Source organism: Pungitius pungitius, chromosome 4 (assembly GCF_949316345.1).
Source record: "Pungitius pungitius chromosome 4, fPunPun2.1, whole genome shotgun sequence".
NCBI lineage: Eukaryota > Metazoa > Chordata > Actinopteri > Perciformes > Gasterosteidae > Pungitius > Pungitius pungitius.
Genome location: NC_084903.1, coordinates 19078995 through 19103121, shown reverse-complemented (window position 1 = coordinate 19103121; position 24127 = coordinate 19078995). Strand labels below are relative to the sequence as shown.

The 24127-nt window shown below is 43.3% G+C and overlaps 1 protein-coding gene across 14 annotated transcripts in view; it reads right to left on the bottom strand.

Moving 5' to 3' along the window:
- Window positions 1-764: 764 nt before the first annotated feature.
- Window positions 765-24127, bottom strand: part of celf6 (CUGBP Elav-like family member 6) — a 111785-nt gene continuing 88422 nt past the window's right edge. For 3 of the 14 annotated variants that reach the window (XM_037488299.2, XM_037488281.2, XM_037488368.2), the window contains 8 exons: window positions 17676-17849; window positions 16702-16849; window positions 15366-15515; window positions 14509-14571; window positions 13908-13988; window positions 10454-10597; window positions 7036-7185; window positions 765-1568 (listed from right to left, as the gene is read on the bottom strand). In XM_037488299.2, coding sequence (XP_037344196.1) covers window positions 7058-7185; window positions 10454-10597; window positions 13908-13988; window positions 14509-14571; window positions 15366-15515; window positions 16702-16849; window positions 17676-17849 — 888 coding nt within the window. In that variant the 3' untranslated portion in view covers window positions 765-1568; window positions 7036-7057. Of the gene's footprint in view, window positions 1569-3923; window positions 3976-7035; window positions 7186-10453; window positions 10598-13907; window positions 13989-14508; window positions 14572-15365; window positions 15516-16701; window positions 16850-17675; window positions 17850-24127 lie in introns of those variants that run through there. The other 11 variants (XM_037488334.2, XM_037488351.2, XM_037488342.2 and 8 more) reach the window with 9 other exon arrangements.

The window sequence follows — 24127 nt, the reverse complement described above, 5'->3', positions numbered from 1 at the left end:
ATACTGAGTTCACTCTGCTGGCAGTTTCAGTAGCTGTCATCTTACTCCTCGTCCCCCTTTTTTCTGTTGCCCTCGCGACCATCCATTTGTCCGTTCCTCTTTGTGGAACCGTCACCCTTTCAAACAATTTGTGGCTTCATAATTCACACTCCTAGTTGCAATACAAAAAGGTCACGAAAAAAAAAAAAAACGAAAAGAAAGACTCCCCGTGTCCATTTTGCTTGGTCTTTACAGTGGATTGTCGCTTGAACACAAAAGGCTGCTGAGAAGCCTCAAACGTCGGCACCCTGTCCAGCACAGACGGTTAGTAAGTTCGGTCTTTTCTTCATTTTTTTTTTTCTTCTTCTCCCGTCTTTTTCCAGAACAGTCCGTTCGTAGCTGTCAGAGAGGGCGGTGACTTATACATCATGATGAGCGAGATATCCAGTGGCACCTTAACATCCAAGAAAAAGAGAGTCGTTGCTCACAGGGGCAGATTAATGTCCAACTTCCCCATCCCCCCCCCCCCCCCCCACCCTCCCGTTGCCCCCTTCTGCCCATTTTTCATTACAACTTCAAGTTTTTTTTTTTTTTTTTTTAAACAACAGCAAAAGTTACCAAATCTACATTTTTTCTACACTATTTCACTAATCTACAACCTGGTGCTAAATCTGCATCCAGAGCAAAAGATCAACCCTTATACTACGATGCCATGTCTTTTTTTTTATACATTATTTCCATTTTCTTTTATACGTACAGTAGGCCACTGGATATTGATTTAATGATTTCTTTTTTTTTTACTACGAGTAAATTGTAATACTTGCAGCTACACGGTATGAGTTTTTTTAAATATATATTTATATATTTATATATTTATATTCTTTTAAAAAGCGTTTAGTCCTTTGGTCCCTATTTCCTAAGGAATGATGCATGTAAATTATCCTGGATTCTCCTCCTCTCTCCTCCTCTTCTTTTCTTTTTCTCCTTTTCTTCTTGATCCAGAGCTTGCCCTGTCACAGAGCACAACACCTGTGTAGGCACAAAAACCAAAATGGCAGCAGGCTGGTGTGTGTGTTTGTGTGTATGTGTGTGTGTATGCACACGCGTTTGTGTCTGGGTCAGTACTCCAGTTGGCATTTGCACGTATTTATACATGTACAAAGTTTTTTTTTTTTTTTTCCTTTTTCTTTTTTTTGTAGTTTTGAAATGTGTGTGTTTGTTGTTTTGTTATCTGTGTTTATGGATGTTTACCTATATCTTGTGTCAGTATGCATGCTTTGAGCATAATGAGTCTATAAAGTTTTTTTTTTTTTCCCCATCATGTCTAAAAAACAGCAGCAAAAAGTTGGTCTCTGCAAAATATCTTCTTCCACGAACGGCAAAGCAAAAAAAAAGAAGGCATTTGCGAAAAAAAAAGGAGAAAAAAAAACAAAAAACACAAACTCTGGGATCCCTCTCTCAGTCACCCAATCTTTCAGCAGGTTTCCAGCTGGATCAAGGGGCCACCCTTCCTTCATGATATGTAGCAGAGCAAGAAGTCTTTGTACTTTTACTGCACTTGTGGAAATAAGGTGTTGTGGCCCTTCATCCTGTGACAGAGAGAGAGAGTGAGAGAGTGAGAGAGAGAGAGAGAGTGAGAGAGAGAGGGGAAGGGGAATAAGGAGAGTGGATTCAGTGAGACTGCCGGAAACATGCTCAGGGTTGCTGGCTCCCGGTTATCACACAGACTGACAGGCACAGCCAACAGCATGAAAAACAGACGGGTAGGAGAAGAAAGAAAAAAAAAAGAAAAAGAGGAGCGTGTCAATCAAAGCCAGAAATAAGTGGGCTCGAGGTGGGGTGGGAAATTTGTGTTTTAACCATATGGAACAGACATCTACACCGTGACAGCATTAATGTAACGACGGCCTTATTTAAACTGACTTCATCCCGCCTGCTTGAAAGCAATACACGGAATGTTGTCTTGAGATGTTGCTGTCATTCACCTGGCAGGTAATTAATTACAAACAAACTACCATCAGAACAAGGATACATGACGAGAAGTGCAGGGATCGAAATAGGCTCGTTATTGTGACGGGAAAAACACGGGTCGTCCAATACAAAAACAGGACATATTTGAACAAATGGCCTCTAATTAGAATCCCATTAAAAAGCCAAACTCACATCTACCCAGCCTTTGTGTTGACTTGAAATGCCGCGTTGCGTCGCTAAACAAAGACCTAGTTTACAGCCTTATCATCCCTAATATGTTGTGAACTCTGATGTGGGTGAAGAAAGGCTACGAAATCACAGCGAATCGCTCTCTGAGTGAGCGGAGATGAAAGGGGGCCGACGCTGTGACGGGAACACGCTGACCAGACCCTCTTTGTTCTACCTTTCCATCCCTGTAAATGAGCTTGTTACCATTTCATCATAGGACTTTTTTTTTCTCTTCCCTGTGTGTGCCAAAGAGATGCCCAGCCATTAGCAACATAAAGCACTCAACAGCAGTCAGTGTTACAGATGCCTTGTCTTCTAAGCCGCTGGCGCTGTATACTAGTGGAGAGCAGAAAAACACACAATGGCTTTAAAATAACCCCCCCCCCCCCCCCTACCACCACCCTTTCTCCAAGTAAACAGCTTATTTCTAAACATCACAACTATTTCACCATCCAACTTTGCCAGAAAACAAAGGCTTTCTTTTTTTTACACCAGCTTTTCATCCCAGTAGGACGCCCTCCCACCACCGCTACCTACTTGAAAAAAACAAAAAGAAACCTCCATAAAAGACACCTGGAAACATAGATGATGCAAGAAAGACCTGATCCCTCACGGTTTTTCACCGACTAGACAAGCCCTTGATTTGATTGGACGGACTCCGGGAGGCAGAGGCTTCTGAAAGAATAAGGCAGCACGAGTTCGATGAGAACGACCGACTCTCATTTGAACCTGAACCTCACTTGCAAAACAACAAAAAAAAAGAAGGGGACCTCTTTCACTGTGAAAATGTTTGCTGCCCTTTCTTCTTACCGAGCGAGTGAGTTATCTCTGCTCCGAGCCCGAAAGAAATGAGGAGTGAAAGAAATGATCTGGTGGCGTCATCCTACTGAGAAACAGCCAGCAGTGTCACAGGTAGTGGTGTTTTGTTCCATTGTACATCCAATGCGTGCCGTACGGTGGGCGTATTTTGGCCATGTGGTGTCTGCGGCGGGTACCTGCAGGCTCTGCTATCGCAGCGGAATTGGTTGGAACCCTCATAAATAAACAAATGGGAAGTGATCCTCATGTTCGGCAAACAAAACAATCTAGCAGAAGTACTCCCTGCGCAGATGAAATCCAAGGAGAAGTGGAGTGTCAACATTTGCCTATGCTCTCTCCGCCTGAACGGTGGGGATTTAATTGGCTAAACAAACGTAGGGTCAACTTGGCCATCAAGCTAAACAGCTGTCGATCGGAGTCAGAAAAAAGGCGCTTTTTTGTTTTTTTTTGTGTGCCACGATTCAAACTTTTTTGTTCTTATGAATCAAAGTTTGCTGCGAAGAAAACACCGTTGATATGAATGTGAAGAAATGAGAAAGAATATACTGTACATCGATACACATGAACCCCACAAGAGAAAGTGAAACACCACAAGGGCACACGGTACAAATAGCACAAAGGGTTAAAGGCCACTTCCAGTAATAACCAACCAACGAGTCATCACATCGTTACATTATGAACAACAGGTACCAGCCAAGAGAGGCGCCGCTTTACTGCACTCCACAAATTGCCAATATGTACAATGTACAGTATATAAAAAGGAGGGCAGAATATAAAGAGATTCAGAGACATCAATTAACGCCACGTCATGCAACGCAGTCACAGTCCCACCACATGACGTCATCCAAAATAAAATGACACCATGGGTTCAACTTACAGCTGTGGGAACCTGGCCCCCATGACAGGTATGGGGGGATGTGAGGGAGTGTGGGGGGGGGTGGGGCGGGGGTGGCTATAGCGAAGAAAGGCCAGCTCCCACTGTGATTGGCCATGTCAGGTTGCCAGGTTGGTTTTCGGGGTGCAAAAGAAGGAAAGAAACAGTGGGATTTTTCTTTGCCTTAAAAGTCAGACTTCAAAGCACCCTTTCCACATTTGAACCACACTCTCACATATTGTGCCTGCCGAATAAAATGAAGTTTTAATGCATGGTTGGTACCGTTAAGTAATACAGAAAATAGGTGACAAATAAAACAGAAAAAAGACAAACATATAATCCTCAACACAGCTCAAAGCGGATCCTTTTCTTGCGCTTCCAGGTGTTGGTGAAATATTCTCAGGCTGACAATTTGCAGGTTAAAAGGTTGAATTGATGTATTCATATTCACAAAGATAACCCTTAAGGCAGAAATGCATATTTCAGAAACTTTTCCTGTCTACAGTAATTGGATTTGCCTTGCATTGTTTGCTATGAGGGTGGCCGTACAGTCAATGCTTCAGCTTTTTTGCATTAAGTTTATCTTTAAGACACAGAACGCAATTTCAGAAGAGCAGGGCTCCTGAGACCAGCAGAAGAGAATGCTGTCTGATGGTGTTTTTAATTCCACTTCAAAGCGAAATCGTCAGTATTAGAAGAAAAAAAAAGAAGCTTCTGGAGTTATCTACATTTTGAAGTTTTTTCTTACCTAAAGGAACACAATTCATCATTCAGGCTTCATCAAAGTTTTTCATCATTCTAACTTGGTTGGATTTAGAAACGCTAACAGTTGAACTTTACTTATTTCATACTTTTGCTCAAGAACTCAATGTACCGTCTTTCGCAATACAAGGCAATGCATGCCAATACAAAAAAAAAGTTATTTAAAGTAGATTGCAGAAATATTTCAAATCCAACCTGCTTCATGGTTTATGTAAACTTTAAAAAAAACAGGAAATGGCTTCAGAAACCCAGTGGTATTTTCTTAATATTTTCATCAAATTCTTCTTGTTTTTGGGCTATACGTTTCCCTTACCTCAACAACAGAAGTGGTGTATTAACAGGAGAATAATATAGATTGAACCAGACCAGAGATGAAGGAGCAGATGAAAAAACACACAAAAGCACTAACGCGGTGCACCACACACCGCACACGCTTCACTTTATAAAGTGAGAGAATATCATTGACTCAAATGTCTGAGTACATCTCAATGACTGCCCGGTCACCCAATGCTGCTGCAGGATATTTTCCATTTGTCCCTCATTGATGCTCAATATTAAATCAAAGTCCAAACCCTCAACCCCCCCCCCCCCCCTGCCCCCCCCCCCCCACCCTTTTGAGGGTGTCTGCTCTGAAAGCCTCTCTTCAATTTGCAGGACAAGGCCCCATTCAAATGCTATCAGGCAAGAGATAAAAGGAGCATCTATCATTTGTATTGCATACCACCTTCCATTAATGCCATCTTGTGGCTTTTAAAGAGTCAACTCTAAAAAAAAACAAATGGTATTACCCCCGCTTTTATTTATGGAGGAATATAATCCAGGCGTATGCTATTCTAATGAAAAGTTGTCTTGGCAATTGTGCAAAGAGAGCAGACATCCGTATTATTTTTCACTGGCAGCTGCACTTTGTAAAAGATGGGTGATGATTCTTTAAATCAAGCCCGACACTGTGAAATTAGTCTTTATTGAAGGATGGTGACACTTTGAGTCAAACATATTTTTTAGTTATTTGTATGAAAGCTTTGAGTTTAAAGGGCACGAACATGGAACTTTTAGATATTAAAGATATCTGGCACTAGATATCTTATCAGCATATATATATATATATATATATGCTACATATTTATATACATATATGTGTTCACACATGTGTGAATCCTCCCGTGTTTGCTGAACTTTGTAAATGCAAACTTAATAAAAAACAGCCATCAATACAAATGTTTTACCCAATAAGTGGCATGGTTACCAACTATTCTAAAGTGGATAAGTGTGATTTCAATAGAGCATATTTTACATAAACATTTTAGTATTCAGTATTAAATTAGCGATATATGTAACCACTGGCATTGTTTGGACACTTTCCCCAGCGCCACACAATACATTTCCAACATGGATGTTTAAATTGGCATTTTACTAGCTGTATATTTCTATCTCTTTATTTTACAGTTGAATAAAATGATATATGAGTACGTGCACTCATTTCAGGAACAAGTTCAAATGACCATACCACAACCATCTTAATGCGTAAACCTTTCCTTGTCTGTTTGTTGGCAAACAATAGATGAGAGAACGGACTATGACTGTTTCAGCTGAACCGAGCGGTGCTCACTGCGGTTTGTTTTGGTGCCACCGCAGTTTGCAGACCCACTAAGTGCTTTTCCATTAATCATCTTTCTGTTGATTTATTTCTGTGAGCACAAACTTTTCTTTCATTAAACATTTATTCACTCATCATGCTCATCGTTATTCATGTAAAAAGTTATTGTATTATAAATCTGCTATTTGGTTTCGTGAATTTATGGTTTAAGAACTTGCATCGGTTCTCAACGCCGTCCTCAGTGGACTTGTATTTATGGACAGCTGGGTATTCATGATGTCATAAACTTGTACCGGAGCATCCTGCATTTACAAATCAGATTTTAAACCCATGGAGCAGTGTGCAGTGCCCTGCCGCCTCCACACCTAATGGGAGAGAACCTACGTATTTTATTGAATTGTGCATTTAAACTAGCCTGTCATGTATCTATATTTCAACAGAGGTCTTTTAATTCAAATTATTGGTGATACAACTCTGTACTGGTCAGAATCCGGGACACTTTGCGTAGTTCATTTCCAGGTTTGTCCCCTCACCACAAAGAGTTCTAAAGGTATTTAAATGCCTTATAATTGTCTTTCATTGAGTTGAGCTTTCAATTATTTATAGTTGAATACAAATCTTTAAAATAATTTCCGACATCTTCATTCTTATGATTTAGCAAAATATTTAAACGGGGGAATTGAGCCCATGGACTCTCAGATAGTCCCATCTACTGCAGCAACAAGACGTGCACTGTCCAAGTGAGTGGTTGCTTAGTTTTAGAACAGACATAGCATTGCAAAGTACGGCACGGGTGTAATTATACCTGGGTACGGACAGCAGACGAGTCAGTAAGGTCGGTTGGCATCCTTTGGCCGCTTTAGCTGCACCTTCAGCCTCTTCATGCCTATCTGAAAGCCGTTCATGGCCTGGATTGCGGCTTGAGCACTGGACGGGTTATCAAAACTCACAAAGCCTGAGACAAGAACACAGAACGGGAGGGAGACGGGGGGGGCGGAAAAAAAAGAAGAAAAAAGAAGAAACAACACATGAGGGGAGAAGAATGGGGAAGAGATGAGGGAGAAACAGAGTGAAGAGAAAGGGAGCGGGGAGAAGACAGGTGAGATGAAAGAAAAAAAAAAAAGAGGGGAGAAGAAGACCCTTTTAACTCTCAACAATGACACAACAATAGCTCTTTGTTTTCTCTTTTCCACGGATTAATTGAAAATCTTTGAATTAAAAAGATTACATGAATTACCACAAAGGCTCATAACACAGATATTAAAAATCAAACGAGGAAGAGCTGTTGGGAGCCGCGAGTCTAAACCCCCCCCCCCAAAAAAACATGAAAAGGTGTTCAAAGATAAGCGAGAATATTGCGTGGCTTTTTGGGACCTGTGTTGTTTTAGCTGTGCAAGCGGGCCGAGGAGCCGCATGTCCGGGTGCGACCGAGCCTGCGTCGGAGTAAAGAGTAAAGGGCACGGGGGGGGTCGTGGCGAGATGCTGGCAGCAAGGTGTGCAGGACGGAGGTGCCTGCTGCTCTGAGTTATCACCTGGGTGTCGAGGCGGAATGAGCCCACAGCTTTCCACGCCGGGACTCCTTGCCTGCTCTTATCAGGCACCTCTGTGATTGACGGCCCGAATTTTCCGCCTGCCAGCTGATTTGATCACACCGCTACGGGTCCAATTTAATTTGGGGGGAAGAGGGCAGGCTTTTGTCAGCGCGGGGTAAGATAAGGCTGCTGCTTTTACAGACCTTTTAAACAAACTGAGCAGGGAAGGGCCTGTCAGTTGGCAGTGATCCCTTCCCAATCCCGCAAACACACACACTATCCCCGGCTTTAACGAATCTCCGTACCTCACATTTACATCCAACATGCCAAGGAACGAGATAGGATGCTTGGGGTCAAAGTATGGAGAGAGGGGACCCAGCAACTGCTGGTGCCCACAAACTTTTTAATGTTTTACATCTTTGATGCCCTAAACGCCAGCGGTTGAAGTGTGGCTCTCACATCAGCTGTACGTTGTAGCAGAATGTCTGCATGCTTTGCAATGCCATGCATATTTAGTAAAACACACACAAAGGTTGCAAACATCATTGGTTTGGTCTCATGAAAACCTTTTCTTAGAGGCGGCTGCAGTCTGGAGGCGAAGCTTTGGTTCGAACACCATCAACGGCTTTCTTCTGCTCTGCTGCAACTAGTTCGCCACTCTGCCAACGAGGCGGTCGACTTCCATGTGATCAATTACCATCAACTCACTTTTACATGTGCAGGTGTTGATGGGGGACTAAACAAAGAGGATAAAGGCTAATTTGATTTTCATTAATTGTGTCCCATGTTACCTCTTTCAACACGACGCCAAAGCCCCTCAACAGTTGTTGTTTATGGGTTACACAGTACGCACATCTACACATGCTCAATAAAGCATCCTTAACTAATAAGACTAAAATAATACCTAATACGTGCTTTCATTTTTATAAATCGCTAAACTTGTTCCTTCATCTCACGCCACGTCAAATATTCATATCCAGTTTATTGCAAATCAAATAGAAATTCCAAACTGAAGAGATATCGGTCCAAATTGACAGTGATGCATCCCTGAAGAGCATACTCCAAATCCTACTTCAGAAATACATCTTTTATAAGAACACGCTTGAAGAGCTCCTCCTGTGACCTTTTCATCATATTCATGTTTCCAAGCTTCCGTGTAAACACTCGGGCTCAACGAGGGATGTCTGGTTGTCTTCTCTCTACATCCCAAAAAGGAGTTCACCTGTGCTGCCGAAAAACATGTTCATCGAACGTCACTCAACCTTTCTGTTGAAATTCACAAGAAGTGATGAAAGAAAGTATTTCATTTAAACGTATGCAAGATATTATTGAACTTTCTGGATTTTAAAATAGTCACATTTTTAGATTTCATTAGAAGAAGATAGAAAAAAAGTGGATTATTACTGGTGGTAACAGCACGCTGGTCATCGTTGCTGATTGTTTGATTGATGTACTTCTATCAGAAATGTTGTATTATACTTCAATGCTTTGGACATTTCCCCAACTAACAACGAGGTAACTGGCTTTCTGTCAGTTTGTATAAAACATTTTCTTGTTGATTTCCAGCGCTGCATGTTTTCTTCACAACAACGTGCACAAGGCCAATAGAAACATGTCTGGAATGTAAAACTCATCGGGCAGTCCATGTATTTTCTTACTTTACCCGGCGTGTGTTTTTTCACATGTACAGTATGTAAATTTACCACATCAGCGAGGCTAAACTCACACATTTTTAAGACGAAGTGTTCCACATTCTTTGACTTAATAACTTATCCCCTTTAATGCACAGCATCTTCTGTCTAATTTGTTAATGTCTTACAAGGAAGCCCCGGGGCTTCTGCTATAAAAAGGAAGGAGAAATGAGTGAAGAAAAAAAAACTTCCCACAAAAGAATCATCGGTTAAATTGCTGTTTTTCAGCCCGGGATCTTAATTACAAGCCATAATAAGCCAGTGAGACTGATGAGGTCACCGCCCCTTTGTCCTTCTCCCTTGTTGTCTGATGTATACCAATAGCAAGCGGCATATGTTTACAGCGGCGCACGCAGAGGGAGAGAGAGAGAGAGAGAGAGTCCCGAGACAGACGAGGGAAGACGGGAAGAGAAAGCCTCATAGGCGGGCCGTGTTGAAGAGAAACTAAGAGCCAATGCTGGGAGTCTCTCTCTCTCTCTCTGTGTCTGTGTCTCGCTCTCCCTCCGCCCGTCTCCAGGGTGCTACTGTCCAACTGAATCAACAGTAGGGCCCACACCAGTCTATTATTATCTCTTTAAGCCCATGGATTCCACCTGCATCGCCTCCACCCTGATGAATTGGTTTTTCCGTGTGGGAGGCAAGAGAAAAGGAGCGGAGGAACGGTGGGGGGGGGGGGGGGGGGGCGCCGCTTGTTGCCCGGCTACAGATTTTGGGGCTGTCTGGGAAAATTATTTTTCGCCTCGGTAAAGGATTCAGAGGAAGGGGAGATGGACACTGATTGTGGTTGTGAGAGCGAGATGAGTGGATGTGTCCAAAGACGGCGGGCCGGTAGCTATGCGGAGGCTTCGAGGTGGGTTTGACCTGCTTCATAGGCAATCGGACCAATCCACCGTCTCACGACACACTCAGGCCCCATCACCTCGCCTGTGTGATACACCCAGGGAGCACCCGTGCATTGCTTCCCGTTGCCTCTCTGTGTTTTTTTTTTTTTTTCACTCACCGAAACATTTGCTCTGATTGGTCGCTCGGTCCACAAAGACTTTGGCCGAGATGACGTTACCAAAAGGCAGGAACATTTGCATGAGCTCTGCATCCCCGAACTCCTGCGGCAGGTGATAAATAAACAGGTTGCAACCCTCTGGCCCTGTTGATGAGAAAAAGACAACAGGAGGTTAAATGGGGGCATAAACAGAGCAAAAGAGAAGGCTGACCATAATAACACACGTGGAAAAATGACTCAATAAAGCAATCAGGACAAAAATCCAATTAGCGCACGAGCCGTGTCAACGCCACATACTGATGATGTTACCTGCAGTACAAATATTTTTATTTTATTAGTTGTTTTCATCATAGAGTAAACTCCTTCATCCTCTTTTAGTAGAAGTTCCCAGATGATATTATACATGATATAGCACATAAATATATACTTGTGTGTGTTCTGTGATGCTCCTAACTTGCATTTATCATTCCTTGTTCATGTTTTAGTGTTATTTCCCTCTCTGCATATATTGTGTTGTATATTAAAGCATCACGTGCTTCCTTTAGTTTCTTTTTATCTATTTATCTTACATTTTCTTAGTCTTAGTATCTGCAATGTATATATTTACCCTAGAGATCCATGCAGCATTCATGATGTTTGTTAATCTCTTTTTGTTATGGTTCCCATTTGAATCCCATTTTTTAAATGTGAGATTCCAAAACCTTTAAACTTGACTTACAATTTTGGGGGCGGTTTTAGCGCACATGTAAACATAGATAAAAGTAAAACAAGAGAGCCACATGAAGATAAAAAGGGTGAAAAAAATCAGAGGGGTCGATTTGAAGTGAAAGACAAAGACGGTTGTAGTGAGAAAGAGAAACACGGGGACAAAAAAAAAAAAGAAAAGAGATGGGAGGTGGAGGCAGAGCACACGCCAAGTTTTTGTCCCAATTACTCTGTGATAGTAGGACCGTTCCAATCTCTCTCCATCCCTCCACACTCATCCACCCAGCTGCCACATATTGTACAGGCCAATCTGGATTGAGGGAGGCATGAGCTGGAGAGAGAGAGAGAGAGACGTGATGGACTCGGGGACAGTGTGCTTGCGGCCTGGCTGCCTGGCTTGCATTCTCTCCTGTCTCATTGCTCCGGGTGATAGCTCGATGAGATGAGACTGCGGCTGCTGAGAAGGCTGATAAGAAGGCTGCAGTGGTGGCTGCTGCTGTCCCTCGGCCAGATAGAGGACACGCGCACACCCACGAGATGACAAAGTGGCGATTTAAAAAATAAATAAAATGTTTACAGTTAAGGACTGAATCTTAGTTCTGTCTGTTTAGGTTTAGGTTTTGTATAGAATACAAAAGGAAATTGCATAGTAACTGCATAGTTATTTATAAAGTCCTCGCTTTACCTCATGACACAATTCTTTTAGCTGTTTGGAAAAAGACTGATTCCGTCCTTGAACTTCTGCATGTTGGTGACACTGAGTGGATATCAGCATGAGTACCAAATCCGACAACCGCAATCTTACCAAATAGAGATTAACGTTAAACTTTATAAAACACTTTGTACACTAACCATTACTTCGTACATTTTAAATATATATTTTATAAATTGCTATTTTACCAGTAAAGATCAGTTTACCTTGTACCAAGAATAGTGATATGATAAAATTGATTATTTACTCATCAACTTTTTTGTTATATCTACAAAATATCCAAAAATAATCATTTGAGACCTTTTACATTCCTCTTTCCAACAAAATAAATCAGATAATTACATTTATTTTATTTACATTATGGAATTCTTATAATATTCATTGTATATTTGTCCTGGTAGAAAAGGAGTCTTCATGCATAATGCTTTATTATGTATTTTGGGAAGTTGCAACGAGCAATGTCACTTGATGTCCACGTCAGCTGAAGACTAAAAGTCTACATATGATATGCAGAGTTTAGAAATAAGTCATCTTACGTGACACACTCATGCCTGCTTGAGGCCAGGGGGCTAAAGGCCGCATTAGCTGCTGCTAGCACACTACCGCGAAATCTCTGACCGAACTCCCGGCAGTAAGTGTTGCATTTTGGATAATAGTAGTCCTAGGGTTCAACAAAAAAAGTCAACGTGTGGAATTTGCCTCTGAATCACCCTGAAATGATTCAATTCACGCGATTTACAGGCGGCAGTGATGCATTCCACACAGTGCTCTTGCTTATTATTGCCATCACGGACAGATGTGGTGAAGTTGGCGTGGAACTTGAGCAAAATTCAAAAATGGTCTATTCAGGTACAACCACTGTCCTTGCTGCACTGACTTAAAGGCTTTAAAAAAAAGTGTTGTTTATCATCAAGCATTTACTGTCAGAGAGTGTTGCTGTCTGTCTCAAAGTGTTACTGTCTCCCTAAGATGCTCCGCTGAAGTGAAAAGGACGCATATTTTCAAAGAGTAAAGTAAAATGTGCCTGGTAAGAATACGATTTGGGGATTTGGTGGGATTATCTTTGCTGACACAGGCACAGACTGATAGATTGCATTGTTGCAATTATTAGCTTTCCGAGGGAGGATGAAGCTGAGGCTAGACTGCGCCTATGTATTCAGGTTTAGGTGCCTCATGGCTGCAGACTGTGACAGCGGACCTGGAGACTGGGAATGTAGCCAAAACCCAGAGGAGGCCAGGGAGACACGCCACTGGCTCAACCAAAAATGGCTTTTGTGTCTGTGTCTGTGTGTGTGTGTGTGTGTGTGTAATCATGAATTATGTAGTTCTTACAAATTCAAATTTTTTTTTTTTTAAGTTAGCAGTGAGATATGAGACATTTTTAAAAGCAATTCTTTTTCCGAGGGTGTAAAATTAGCCCGGCGAATAAGCAGCTGACGTGTCAGGATAGGTTTGTGTCTATCTACTTTCTTCCTACATGTTTGCTCCCTGGCATGCAGTCCCACTACAGATGACATTTTAAACATATACCAACTTTTCCTATTGGCAATGTTAGAAACACCCTATTGATATTGAATATTCATGCCACTCTACGCCGTCTCATACAATCATATGGATGAATAATTGAAACTGACAGATGGAGTCAGAAAGAGTGATTTACCTTCACAGTATATCCTATGCTTTATTACATCTGATGCTGTGGCATAAGAACGAACACTACACCAGGAAAGGTAATAAATGATTATGCATGCAGCTAATTAATCTGATGAATATTTATAACCACTTAAACACATTGTAATGGACTGATTAAGCAGTCTAACGCTGCGAGTTTGAATTAGTGCAGTTTTTGAATAATGACAGAGTAACTTTCCATCTCACTGCTAATGTTCTTCTCCTTAAATGGGGAACCTTTTTCTCACATTTTCCCCAGCCAGCTTTTTTCCCTCCCTCGCTAATTCAAAGCAGCACAGCCACATTAGAATGGAACATGGCAATTATCACCTTTTATCTTGGGTGGTCGCGCTCGCTCGCTCTTACCTTCCCTCTGTTGCTGGGGAATGATGGTTGGTTGCTGGGGGAACGCTTGGCTGATTGGCGCATAGGCGGCAGGGTAGGCTGCTGTTGCAAAGGGAGAGTGAGAGTGAAATTTTTCGCGTCTCTATTTTCATATTTGACACAACAAAACTCAAATCATTCTTCTATTGTTGCGTTAAAGACATTGCATTAGGACCGGGAGGCCAGGCCCACTCGGCTGGTGGATCACTACATGAAGAGTATGGCGAAAATGGGGACTAGAGTGCAGCTCGACTACGCAGACACAGGAGGAAAGAGAGGGAGCCGCACACCATGTTAATGAGAGCTGATGTCCTGCAGGAAGCAGTGATTATTAGAGGTCCCTGTCATCTCTCCTTTGGGAGGCTATGGCAGGTTCAGATCCTCGGCACTTGGTGTACTTTTGGAATTAGGATTTTTTATTATGTGGGTGTATAATCAAGTCAACTGAAAATCCTTATGTAAAGCATCCTAATCCGGCAGGAAATTGGCTGGCCCGTCCGGCTATCTCTACTTGTCATAGTGTCTACTGATGTGGCAAACAGAAAGGAAGAGGGGAAGGGAGGAGGAAGGAGAGACGGATCACCTGCGTAGTGTTGGACGCCAGCGTAAGCCTGTTGGAGAGGGTCGGCCACTGTTGGACTCTGTGCTGCAGACAGACAAAAAGAGAGACGGAGAAAGGGGGGATGACAATGAGGAAAATGAAAGCAGAAGACACAGAGAGGGGATGGGGACGGACACAGAGACACAAAGACATCGAGAGAACGTTAAAAAGCGAGACAGAAATGAGCCTAGCCGCAGAGAACCGTCCCCGTGTGTAAGATGACACGGGGAGTGGGAGAAATTTAGGTTGACATATTTCAGTTCTCCAAAATGCCTGTTCCCCCCAGATGTTAGCATCAAATATTAACAACATGCCAAACAAACCACTTTGTAGTTCATTACAGTTGCAGCTGCCTTTGCATAATGCAGGAAAGGGGAGTGTTGATGTCAATTCTTCAGGAATCAGTCCCTGGCAACATTGAGAAGCTGAGGACAAACTGATAAGGCTTCAGATCAACGATAATGGACAGTTGTGTCAACTGATGGATTTGTCATGATACCAGGGGTGTCTGCTCAGAAAGTCTGCAGCAGACACCGTTGATTGAGCCCTCGAGCCTTAAACGCTTCACATCGGATCAGAAAAAAGAAGCAACGAGTGTGAATTAGAAAAGGGTTTTTGTCAACTTTTACAGAACCACGTGATATAATTAAATGACTCCCCCGTGACGTGTCGAGCTGGCATTGTGCCAATTACACGAGACCCTCAAAAAGTTTGAATAATTCATATACCTCCGTTAGTAAAAGCAGCTAACTGTGAAGGTCAGGGTCAGAACAACTGCCTCGTGACTTTAGCTAGTTACAAATGTCCTGTGTCTTTCTTGGTGGACCTGATTGGCTCACCTGGGTAAGGGTGAATACCATTGGTGTAGATGGGCTCAGAGTTGGGCTGCCCGTTGCTCTGAGGAGGGAGAGTGCTGAATCCGTTGACCCCAATAGGGGTGGCTATGCTTGGCACAGCTGTGGCAGAGATGCCAGGGGGTGTGCTGGTGCCTGCGAATAGATACAGAGTCATTACGGAAACTGCAGGGTGCACTCTTCGAATTCTACAAGAGAAGTGTATTTTTCTAGTGTTTTTTTTTTTTTTTTTTGACAAATGTACCAGGGCATAGCAGGCGAATAATTGGCCTCCATGAGCACAAATTCATACCTTTTGAACCATAATGGTGGTGAAGTGTAGTTTGGTTTAAATTAGCACTGATTCAGTCTGAACTAAAGCTACAAGCACTAAATCAGTCATGGTAGCGCACTACGCGTTTATGTTTAACGGCGGCGCAGGGACAAAGAGGCACAAAAAAATAATGGGACCAAACCGACTCACAAGACGAAGTAGCTAATCTGTTGAATATTTGATATAGGGACCCTGTGCCTCCGCTTCTTCCCCTCTTGAGGCGAGATTCCAAGTCTGTCCCCTTGTCAGTGCCCTTTTGTGCAGATGGATTTTTACTATTTTTCTAATCCAGGTGAAGGGCATTTATGTCATGTAGGATTATGTTTGATAGGTATTACCTGGTATATGTAGGTTTGTGGCTTACAAATGCCAGGTACGGCGTCAAGCCACTTTATTTAATACATTTGCGATGACCCTGCCTTCAGGCGGCCTGCCTCCTTAGTGTCGAGCCATCAAAGCTCCTCGTGACAAGGGCCAAAAAGATAGTTCAGACTAGGGTGCGGGATTATCTCACACAAATCTTTGCTCTTATATTGTATAAGCCAAGGACTCTGCATCCAAAGTCATTGGATTGGCTGTGTTCCCGGAAAACACACACTGTCACAGAGACACGGAGTGAGAGAGCGACTGACAGACAAGACGGCGAAAATAGAGATAATGAGCAGGAGAAGGAGAGAGACACCATAATGTGTCTGCCAAGGCGTGCCTCTATCTTCTCCTATCGTGTCCCATTCCGTATAAGCCTCGGCTTCCTTTAGTTTGACACCGGCAATGCCCAGAAAATGGGGCCTGCATGTTAAAACATGTAACAAGGGCAAAAGCAGAGAGGCCTTGGATGAATACATTACTGCGGCTTCTATAATTCTTGCTAATGATGCGAATGTTCCAGACCAGTGCCGCATGTGTATGTGTGTATGTGTGTATTTGTTTGTTTGCACATACCTTTGTACCTGATTCAGTTAGCGAGTTTGTGTGTGTGTGTGTGTGTGTGTCTGTCGTGGTGACTACCTGAGGACGGTGTCATGGGAGTAGCCACCAGGCCGTTGACATTGAAAGCTGCCATTTGTTGCATTTGCGCAGCAGCAATTGCTGCCATGGGGTTCAGGTAGGAGCCTTGTGTTGCTGCCATCAGGGCTGCTTGCTGTTGCATCATCTGCTGTAGGATTATGTAGCGGTGGGCGGAAGAGGCGTAGCATGGGAGGGATGGAGGGAAGGACAGAGAAGGAAAAGGAGGGTAAAATAGCCGCAGGACCAGAGCGTGTTTACACTCGCATCCCTGTTTGTTTGGTCCGCGGCTTGTTCTAGCACAGAGTGGTCCGTGTTGCCCTGCAGCGTTGCTTTCCAGCGAGAATAACGCCGCTCTGGCCTTGTGCTCTTTATATGACACAAAATAAGTATATATATATTCATATGTGTGCATAAGTCTAAAGCGGAGTTAGTGGAAAGCTGTGTGTGTGTGTGTGTGTGTGGGCGATTCTCACCTGTCAGGGTGAGTTGTTAGCTACTGTGTGAGTGCAAAGTCTCACAGACTCCTAACCCAGGCTGTGACTTTCATGTGTGAATGTGAAATAGGCAACGGTTGGGCTGGCAGGGACAGAGGTTGGGGGTGAGCAGGTGTGGCTCATTGGTAATGAAGTGCACCTCTGTTTGAGTGCGAAACGTTAAAAAAAGGCCAGCTTGGGTTGGCAGTTTAAATTTCACAGACCATGTGAACATGAAGTAGATGCTCACAACTGTACGGAAGTAAAACAGTGTATTGATGAACATGCATGATAAGCAGCTTCCATGGTCAAATGAAGGGATACAATACCATAAGAAGTGCATTTCCTGTAAAGGATCTGAAAATGTGGACTTAAACAGCCATTTAACACTGTTAATCACTTAAGGAGCTGTCTCTCGGAGGGTCACGTGCCTATTGGGAGAAATCATGAATGCAAACCTCAAAACACAACAGTTTTTTGTTTTATGTTTTTAAAGCTCACCGTCTCCTCCCCCGCCGGGCTGAGACTTACAGCATGAGAGTAGGCGCCATAGGCCCCAAACTGGATAGTCATGGGACTGAAGATGCCAAGCTGGCCTGCCATCTGGTGCATCCTGCGCAGGGTCCTTTCCTTATCAGTGTCTGCAAATTTGACCACCAGACTGGACGAGGCACCCTAGAAGGGCACGTACATTTACAAGGTTAGTCAAATGTGCAACTAAGGTATGTTGTGACATGTATCTTCACTCAAATGATTTATTGGACTTTGCAATGAATTATCCTTATTCAATTATCGCTGGCTGGATGGAGATTTACCAGTACAAATGAATACAGAGCAAACAATGTGATAATATATCTCATAACACAGAATATAATTAGTTAATTGGGCTGTAGCTAATAATTCAAACTTTTGAAACTACAAAACCTTTTGCTGCCACCTGCCACTTCAGCTGGCCAACCAGCTAATGAGCTTGTGTTGGCCACAACTGTCCGTGCACATCTTCAGACTGAATAAAAAGCTATGGGGGGGGGGGGGGGAAACTGAAGACAAAACCACAATATACTGTCTCATGTGGATTCTAGCATGCTAAAGGCTGAAAAAAAAATGATCCACAGTGTATTGCTCTAGTTAATATGTGATGCTTTATATAGAAGCTTGTAAATATGTGAGCATCATAAGTCCGACTATAACCTAAATATAGGCCAACTAGAAACAAGGTTGCTGGGTCCATGCCTTAAATTTGCATATTTTGCTGTGTGGTTGAAAAAACGCAATCTCACAAGGTGTGCGTTTCCTTTGAGAAACCGACAACAAAACACAGAACAACAACAAACAAGATTACAGTGTGTTATTGTTATTTAAAAGGTGAGTGAGTGGTAGCATCCCCACGAAGAAGAAACAGCGGTGAGCATGTGGTTCATGTCTGTCATACGATGTCCAGGGCACTGAACTCTCAAGACTTAGATCCCTAATATGTCTAAGCCAAGGAAGCCAGCGAGAGCGAATGTGCGACTACAGTCATTTAGCTGTCACATTTAAATGGAGTGAAAATAGTGAGTGATGTTTGCTTTTGTGAACTTTCCAACTCCACTGTATACACTGTGAGTGAGCCGCGACCTAACCAGATCCCACAGGAGTCCCGGTCCCCCCAGTGGTGAAGCTCCACTGAATACAGTACACAGTAATTATGTCTGACAAAAGCCGTCGGCATGTGGAGGGCGAAGTATTGACTTATGGCTCTGCCTTACGGCAGATATAGTTCCGTATTGATGTCCGTGCTCCTGAGTTTGCATCCAATTAAACCATTTGAGAGACAGACACCAGAGCCTGTCCCTCATGTGACATCCATGCAAGGAGAGAGGCGGGGAGGGTGTCCCTGTGTGAGTGAAAGAGAGAGACAGGCGGACAGAAGCGGAGAGAGAGAGAGAGAGAGAGAGAGAGAGAGAGAGAGAGAGAGAGAGAGACGAGTCTGCCAGGCAGAGAAAGCAGCCGCAGACGCTGTCAAGAGGACCGGGCTCCTATTTAATTAAAGGCAATGCATGCTGGGAAAGAGCACGCAGCACCACCAGGACAGAAGGACACAGGCAGCCAGGGGGCATTCAGGATATGATTAGTAAGATCATAAAAGCAAAGACATAGGAAGAAAAGGACTCCATGATCATAACTTGGATTCATCTTTCACAAAATGTCTCATCCTGACAGGGTCAGTACAAATTCAGGCTTTGATTTAGATTTCCATATTTTCTTTAGTTGCGGAAAGAGAAAATGTGAGTCCAGAGGACACAGGGGCCGAGAAAGAGTAGGCTTGAGTGATGCACCTGTTCTTCTTCCTGTTTAAGACATTGGAATTGACAAAGCATAGACCACACTTGAGTGCTACGTGCAGGAGGCATATCACTAAAGCAGCGCTACCCATGGATCATGAAATCATGGAAACACACCCCACGAAGCTAAAGAGGGCAGCTGCAAAGAAAAAAAAAAGTGTGTATATTTGTGTGTATTCTGCCACTGAACAAACACCCAGTCCCAGTCTTACTGTTATGCCATTTTATAGTAATTCCTACAAAAAGTGTGTCCTATTTTCAAAAAGCGCTTCATGAAATTTTGAACAGGAGCAGCTAAGCGATATGCCATAGAGAGAGCAGTTTGCCAAGGGGGTCTTGTGCTTTGTGGTTTGGTTACTCATGGCTGCTGCAACAAACCATTTAGTGATTTATTAATCCTGCAGATGTGTGTTTTTTTTTTTTTCCACTAATGTTATTTTCCTAAAAAGACATTTTTTTTTTTTTTTTGCCAAAAACAAACAATCCCGATCATTGGCTCTACGAGTGAGCTTTTAAACTAACTCGTGTGGTGAGTGTCTGACAAACATTCTGCTAAAACAAGCCAGAGAACGTGTCTGCCGGAGATAACTGACAAAGAGGCTGGAGAATGAAGGAAGGCCTCAGAATGGACCCCAGGGACAGTGCGTCTCAGATGGGATCCTATCACAGCCAGCCAGCACCCCACCTCAGGCCCGAGGAGACCCATCTGGTTCTTCCTCCCTCGATGCCATTTCAATTAACTAAATCAATACTCCGACGTGGCGGCGTTAACGGCACAGTTTTTCCACTTCTAATTTCATTTCATCCCACCTCCTGACCTTTTCCAGTTCGGTTTCAACTTTTGTAGGGCCAGTATGAAGGCACTAGGCGGGTTGCATTTAATGAGGCTGGCGCAGAGCAAACATCCTCCTCCAGCGTTGTTTCTTAAGCTCGCCCACAGCACGGGGGTCTGGCATTTAGATCACATTCATTTCCTGCTTCGCGTGTCTCCCTATATTCATTTAATACCTCATGAAGAATGCATTGTGAGCATCGGGATTGCGAAAGCCCCGAGGCGGGCCCGTACTCGCTGCACCGTGACTTGAGATGAGGCGGGTCTGGCGCGGTCTGACTTTCTCTGCTGCAGACGACAGCGCGGGAGGGGGAACCAGTCGGCGCTGTCTGCGCCCAACAGACTTGGCAGCAACATTAAAAGCACTACAACTACCTCTGCAGGTGTCGCCAGCGCTGCCACTTCTGAAATAACGAAAATATTTTCTCCTCTCATCCTTAGCCTCTGAACAGGTGAACTTCACATCCTCGCATCTCCTGCAGAGGCATTCTGACTAAATCCAGCCTAATCAGAAAAAGCTAGGTGCCAGAGTTTGATCCCCTTTACGGATCAAGTGTTCCTATCCAAATAAAGAAGGAGCAATATGTGGCCGGGTAATAAAGGAACAGGTGGCAGCAGACAACAGGCGCTGGATGCATAGCAGCCGCACCTCACTGGTAGCAGAAAATCACAAGCTGACAAACAAACAGAATAATAACCTCCACCGGCACGACTCCTATACCTGGAGAGAAAATGAATTTGCTGAATTTGATAGGGGCCAACAGGGAGCCTTCACTTTTGACAGGTACAACTAAGGAATTTGTCACAGGTTCAGAAAAAAAAAAAAAAAAATCTAATTTCTTGAACAACACACTTGACTTGTGCAAATCTCACATATTGGATTTTGTATACGCCGCCTAATGTGTAGATGGAAAAAATACACAATGGTAATTGAGGGATTAAAGCCCAGTGAAATGGCATTACGCTTTCATCTCTGCTGTACTGTGATACAAAGACACTTGTGTGAAGTATTTACCAACAGGTAAAAAGACACTCGTCTTCCATCCTCCACAGAGGCTTACGGCGGTACAATACAGCGCCACACTCATCGGAGGGAAGATGGTCACACAGCAGAGTGTTCCGCGGGTGAAAAACACCTTTTTTTGTTCCCCATTTAGAAAAAACATGCAACCTCTATTGATTAAACTTCCAAAGTTGTCTCATGTTCTCCAGGACGTTAATTGAAAACACAACAACAAGCTTGTTTTGTTATTGGATGAACCGTCGTAGGCTTTATACCCCCTGAACCTTGCTATGTCTCCGCATACTTCTGCTAAAGCCAAAACACACCGGAGATCATACTCTCGTTCATAATGGTATTTTTTTTACTTGGCTTGTAAATAAAATCACCTTGCATGTTGCATGTCTGCTGCCATTCTACAGTAGTTTCATGTGGCATTTTGTGAAATGTGTGTTACAGTGACAATGTCCTCTGGCTTAGTTTTATCTCTCATTAATCCGGAGCCATAGTATCTCACACATGGTCTCTCTTGTCGCTGCCAACCCCGGCGAGCTCCACAGGCCCTGTCAGCCACGCTGTGACACCGAACATGACAATGTCTGCCATTTGCTAGGTGCCGTCTCCCTGCACCCGCCTCTGCCATTTGAAGTGTTGCCACCTGTGCCTCTGCAGCACTACTGTAATCCAGCAGAGAGTGCCTCTTCTGTACCCAATCACCTTTTTGAGTTCATTTTAATCTTGGAAGCAGCTGCAATCTGAAAATACACATCAATTAAAGCTATGACCTAATCTATCAGCTCATGCCCTTCGGTGGCATCCCTTGCTCTTAAGCTTCATTAGAGCCTTTCATTTTGGGCCAGCGTATTTTGGTGCAGGTATTATTTATTATGTGCGTGTGCCAGGTAACACAGATGCTGGAGGGAACACATTAAGAGGGAGAGAGGGGGGGAGTGAGAGACAACTCTTTGTTCAAGGTTCATTCAGACCTCACAACTGGCAGCAGGCAGTGAGCAGGGCAGCCTACTCGCTGAATCCTGCCTCCTGTTAGTCTGTTGTTGACGACATGTGGCAGTGATATTATCCAAATTAACTGCATCCCCCAACGGTACCATGGATTTAGTTGGATACTAATGGCCACCTTGCCTATTAATCTGAGAGGAAGTTTGATTTGAGGAGAGAAGGATAACAGGTGCAGGGGATAGAGGGAACGAGCTACGGATAATACAGATTATTAATAAACTTTTGGATGGCTCTTGATCTGCCCCGGGTCTGTTTGAGGCTCCATATGTTGCCTTGGACAGTTCATCCGCAGCAGACCTCAGGTGGCTCACTTGTTCAAACTAATGCAACAGTGCTAAAGCAGCTCGGGCATACACAAAGAGCACAAGGGCAGTGTGCAGAAACCAAATCTTGGAAATAAGGCAAAGCTAACAGACAGAGGAGTGGAGTTATGTAAATCCTCTGAATGCAGTTGATTGAATCAACAAGATATTTTGGACAAAAGGTAAATGTCTTGATTATATGCAAATTTCACAAAGAGGCCTTTCATAATTGTGCCCGATCCGGGTGCCATATCATTATTCTTTGGCTCACACCCCCTATCTTATTAAAAGCTGCCAAAAAGTTTGCACAACAACCAGACCCCCGGTTAAATCAACTCTTCCACTTATTCCCCCCCCCATTACTTCAATGTAATGAAATATCAGGTGGCATCAAAAAAGATGTGTAATTTAACTGTGGCTTCTTGGACCCTATCTGGCTGCCAGGAAGCATCCGTAAATGTTTATTGCTGAACATCAGTGAGTGAAGTTTGTGAAGGTACGGACGTCTGCCAGGAAAAACGTGCGCTCACGTGTCCGTCCAGCTGTGCAGTACCCAACATACATCCAGCACTGGCAGGGAGACGCTTCATAATTCATATTTTTTTTTTACTTAAGCATTTTTGGTGGCCTAGTTCAAGACCGACAGAAGTATATCCAAATCGTAATTAACTGCAACTGAGTTGTCTGGTGGCCTCATTCTTCAACTAAACAAATCAACCCCAGCTAATGCTATTTCATGGGTCTCGTCACTGCTGTATTGTAACAACCTTCATCCCCTCTGTGCACTTACATCTGAACTGTATTCCACACCTCCAAAAGGCACATTCAAATCTACTGTCTATCTATTTCGTTTTTCATACTGATTCCTGTGGCATTTTCTTGGAGGATTACGGGTCTCATTAGATCTCGACATCTGATGTGATTGTCTGTAATATGCAGTATGTGGGGCATGAGAACAAAACACTTCTGCTTGGTTTTGAATGTCTGTTATTTGAGTGAAGAGATCCCTCTGCAACCGGATTAACGATTGGGAAGAGCAGTTATATGAAGACTACTCACGGCTTTAAATTAGGCCGTAACATACCAATATAAAAACCTTGGTATTGGAAAGATTATACCCACAGTGTGAAGAATAAATGTAGAAAAGCTGCAGGTTAATGAGAGGCTGATAAACTGTCCCACAATATTACTGAATTAAATATCACGAAGCAGTTAAGAAAGCAAAAGCGGCTCATTAATCCAACCTTATTTTGAAGATCCATCATAACTCTAGGGTGCTTTTCAATATTATTGACTTACTTGTTAACCTCCCTCCTAGTCACTGTTATACTTGATAATTGTATTAATTTTTTTTCTATTTTCATATAAATATATAATAAGTAAATAAGCCTGCCAGTGGGCGGGTGAGAGTAGTGAGTAAGGCGTCGGCATGAAGTAAAAGTAGGCAATAGGGGGGGGGGGGGGGGGGGGGGGGG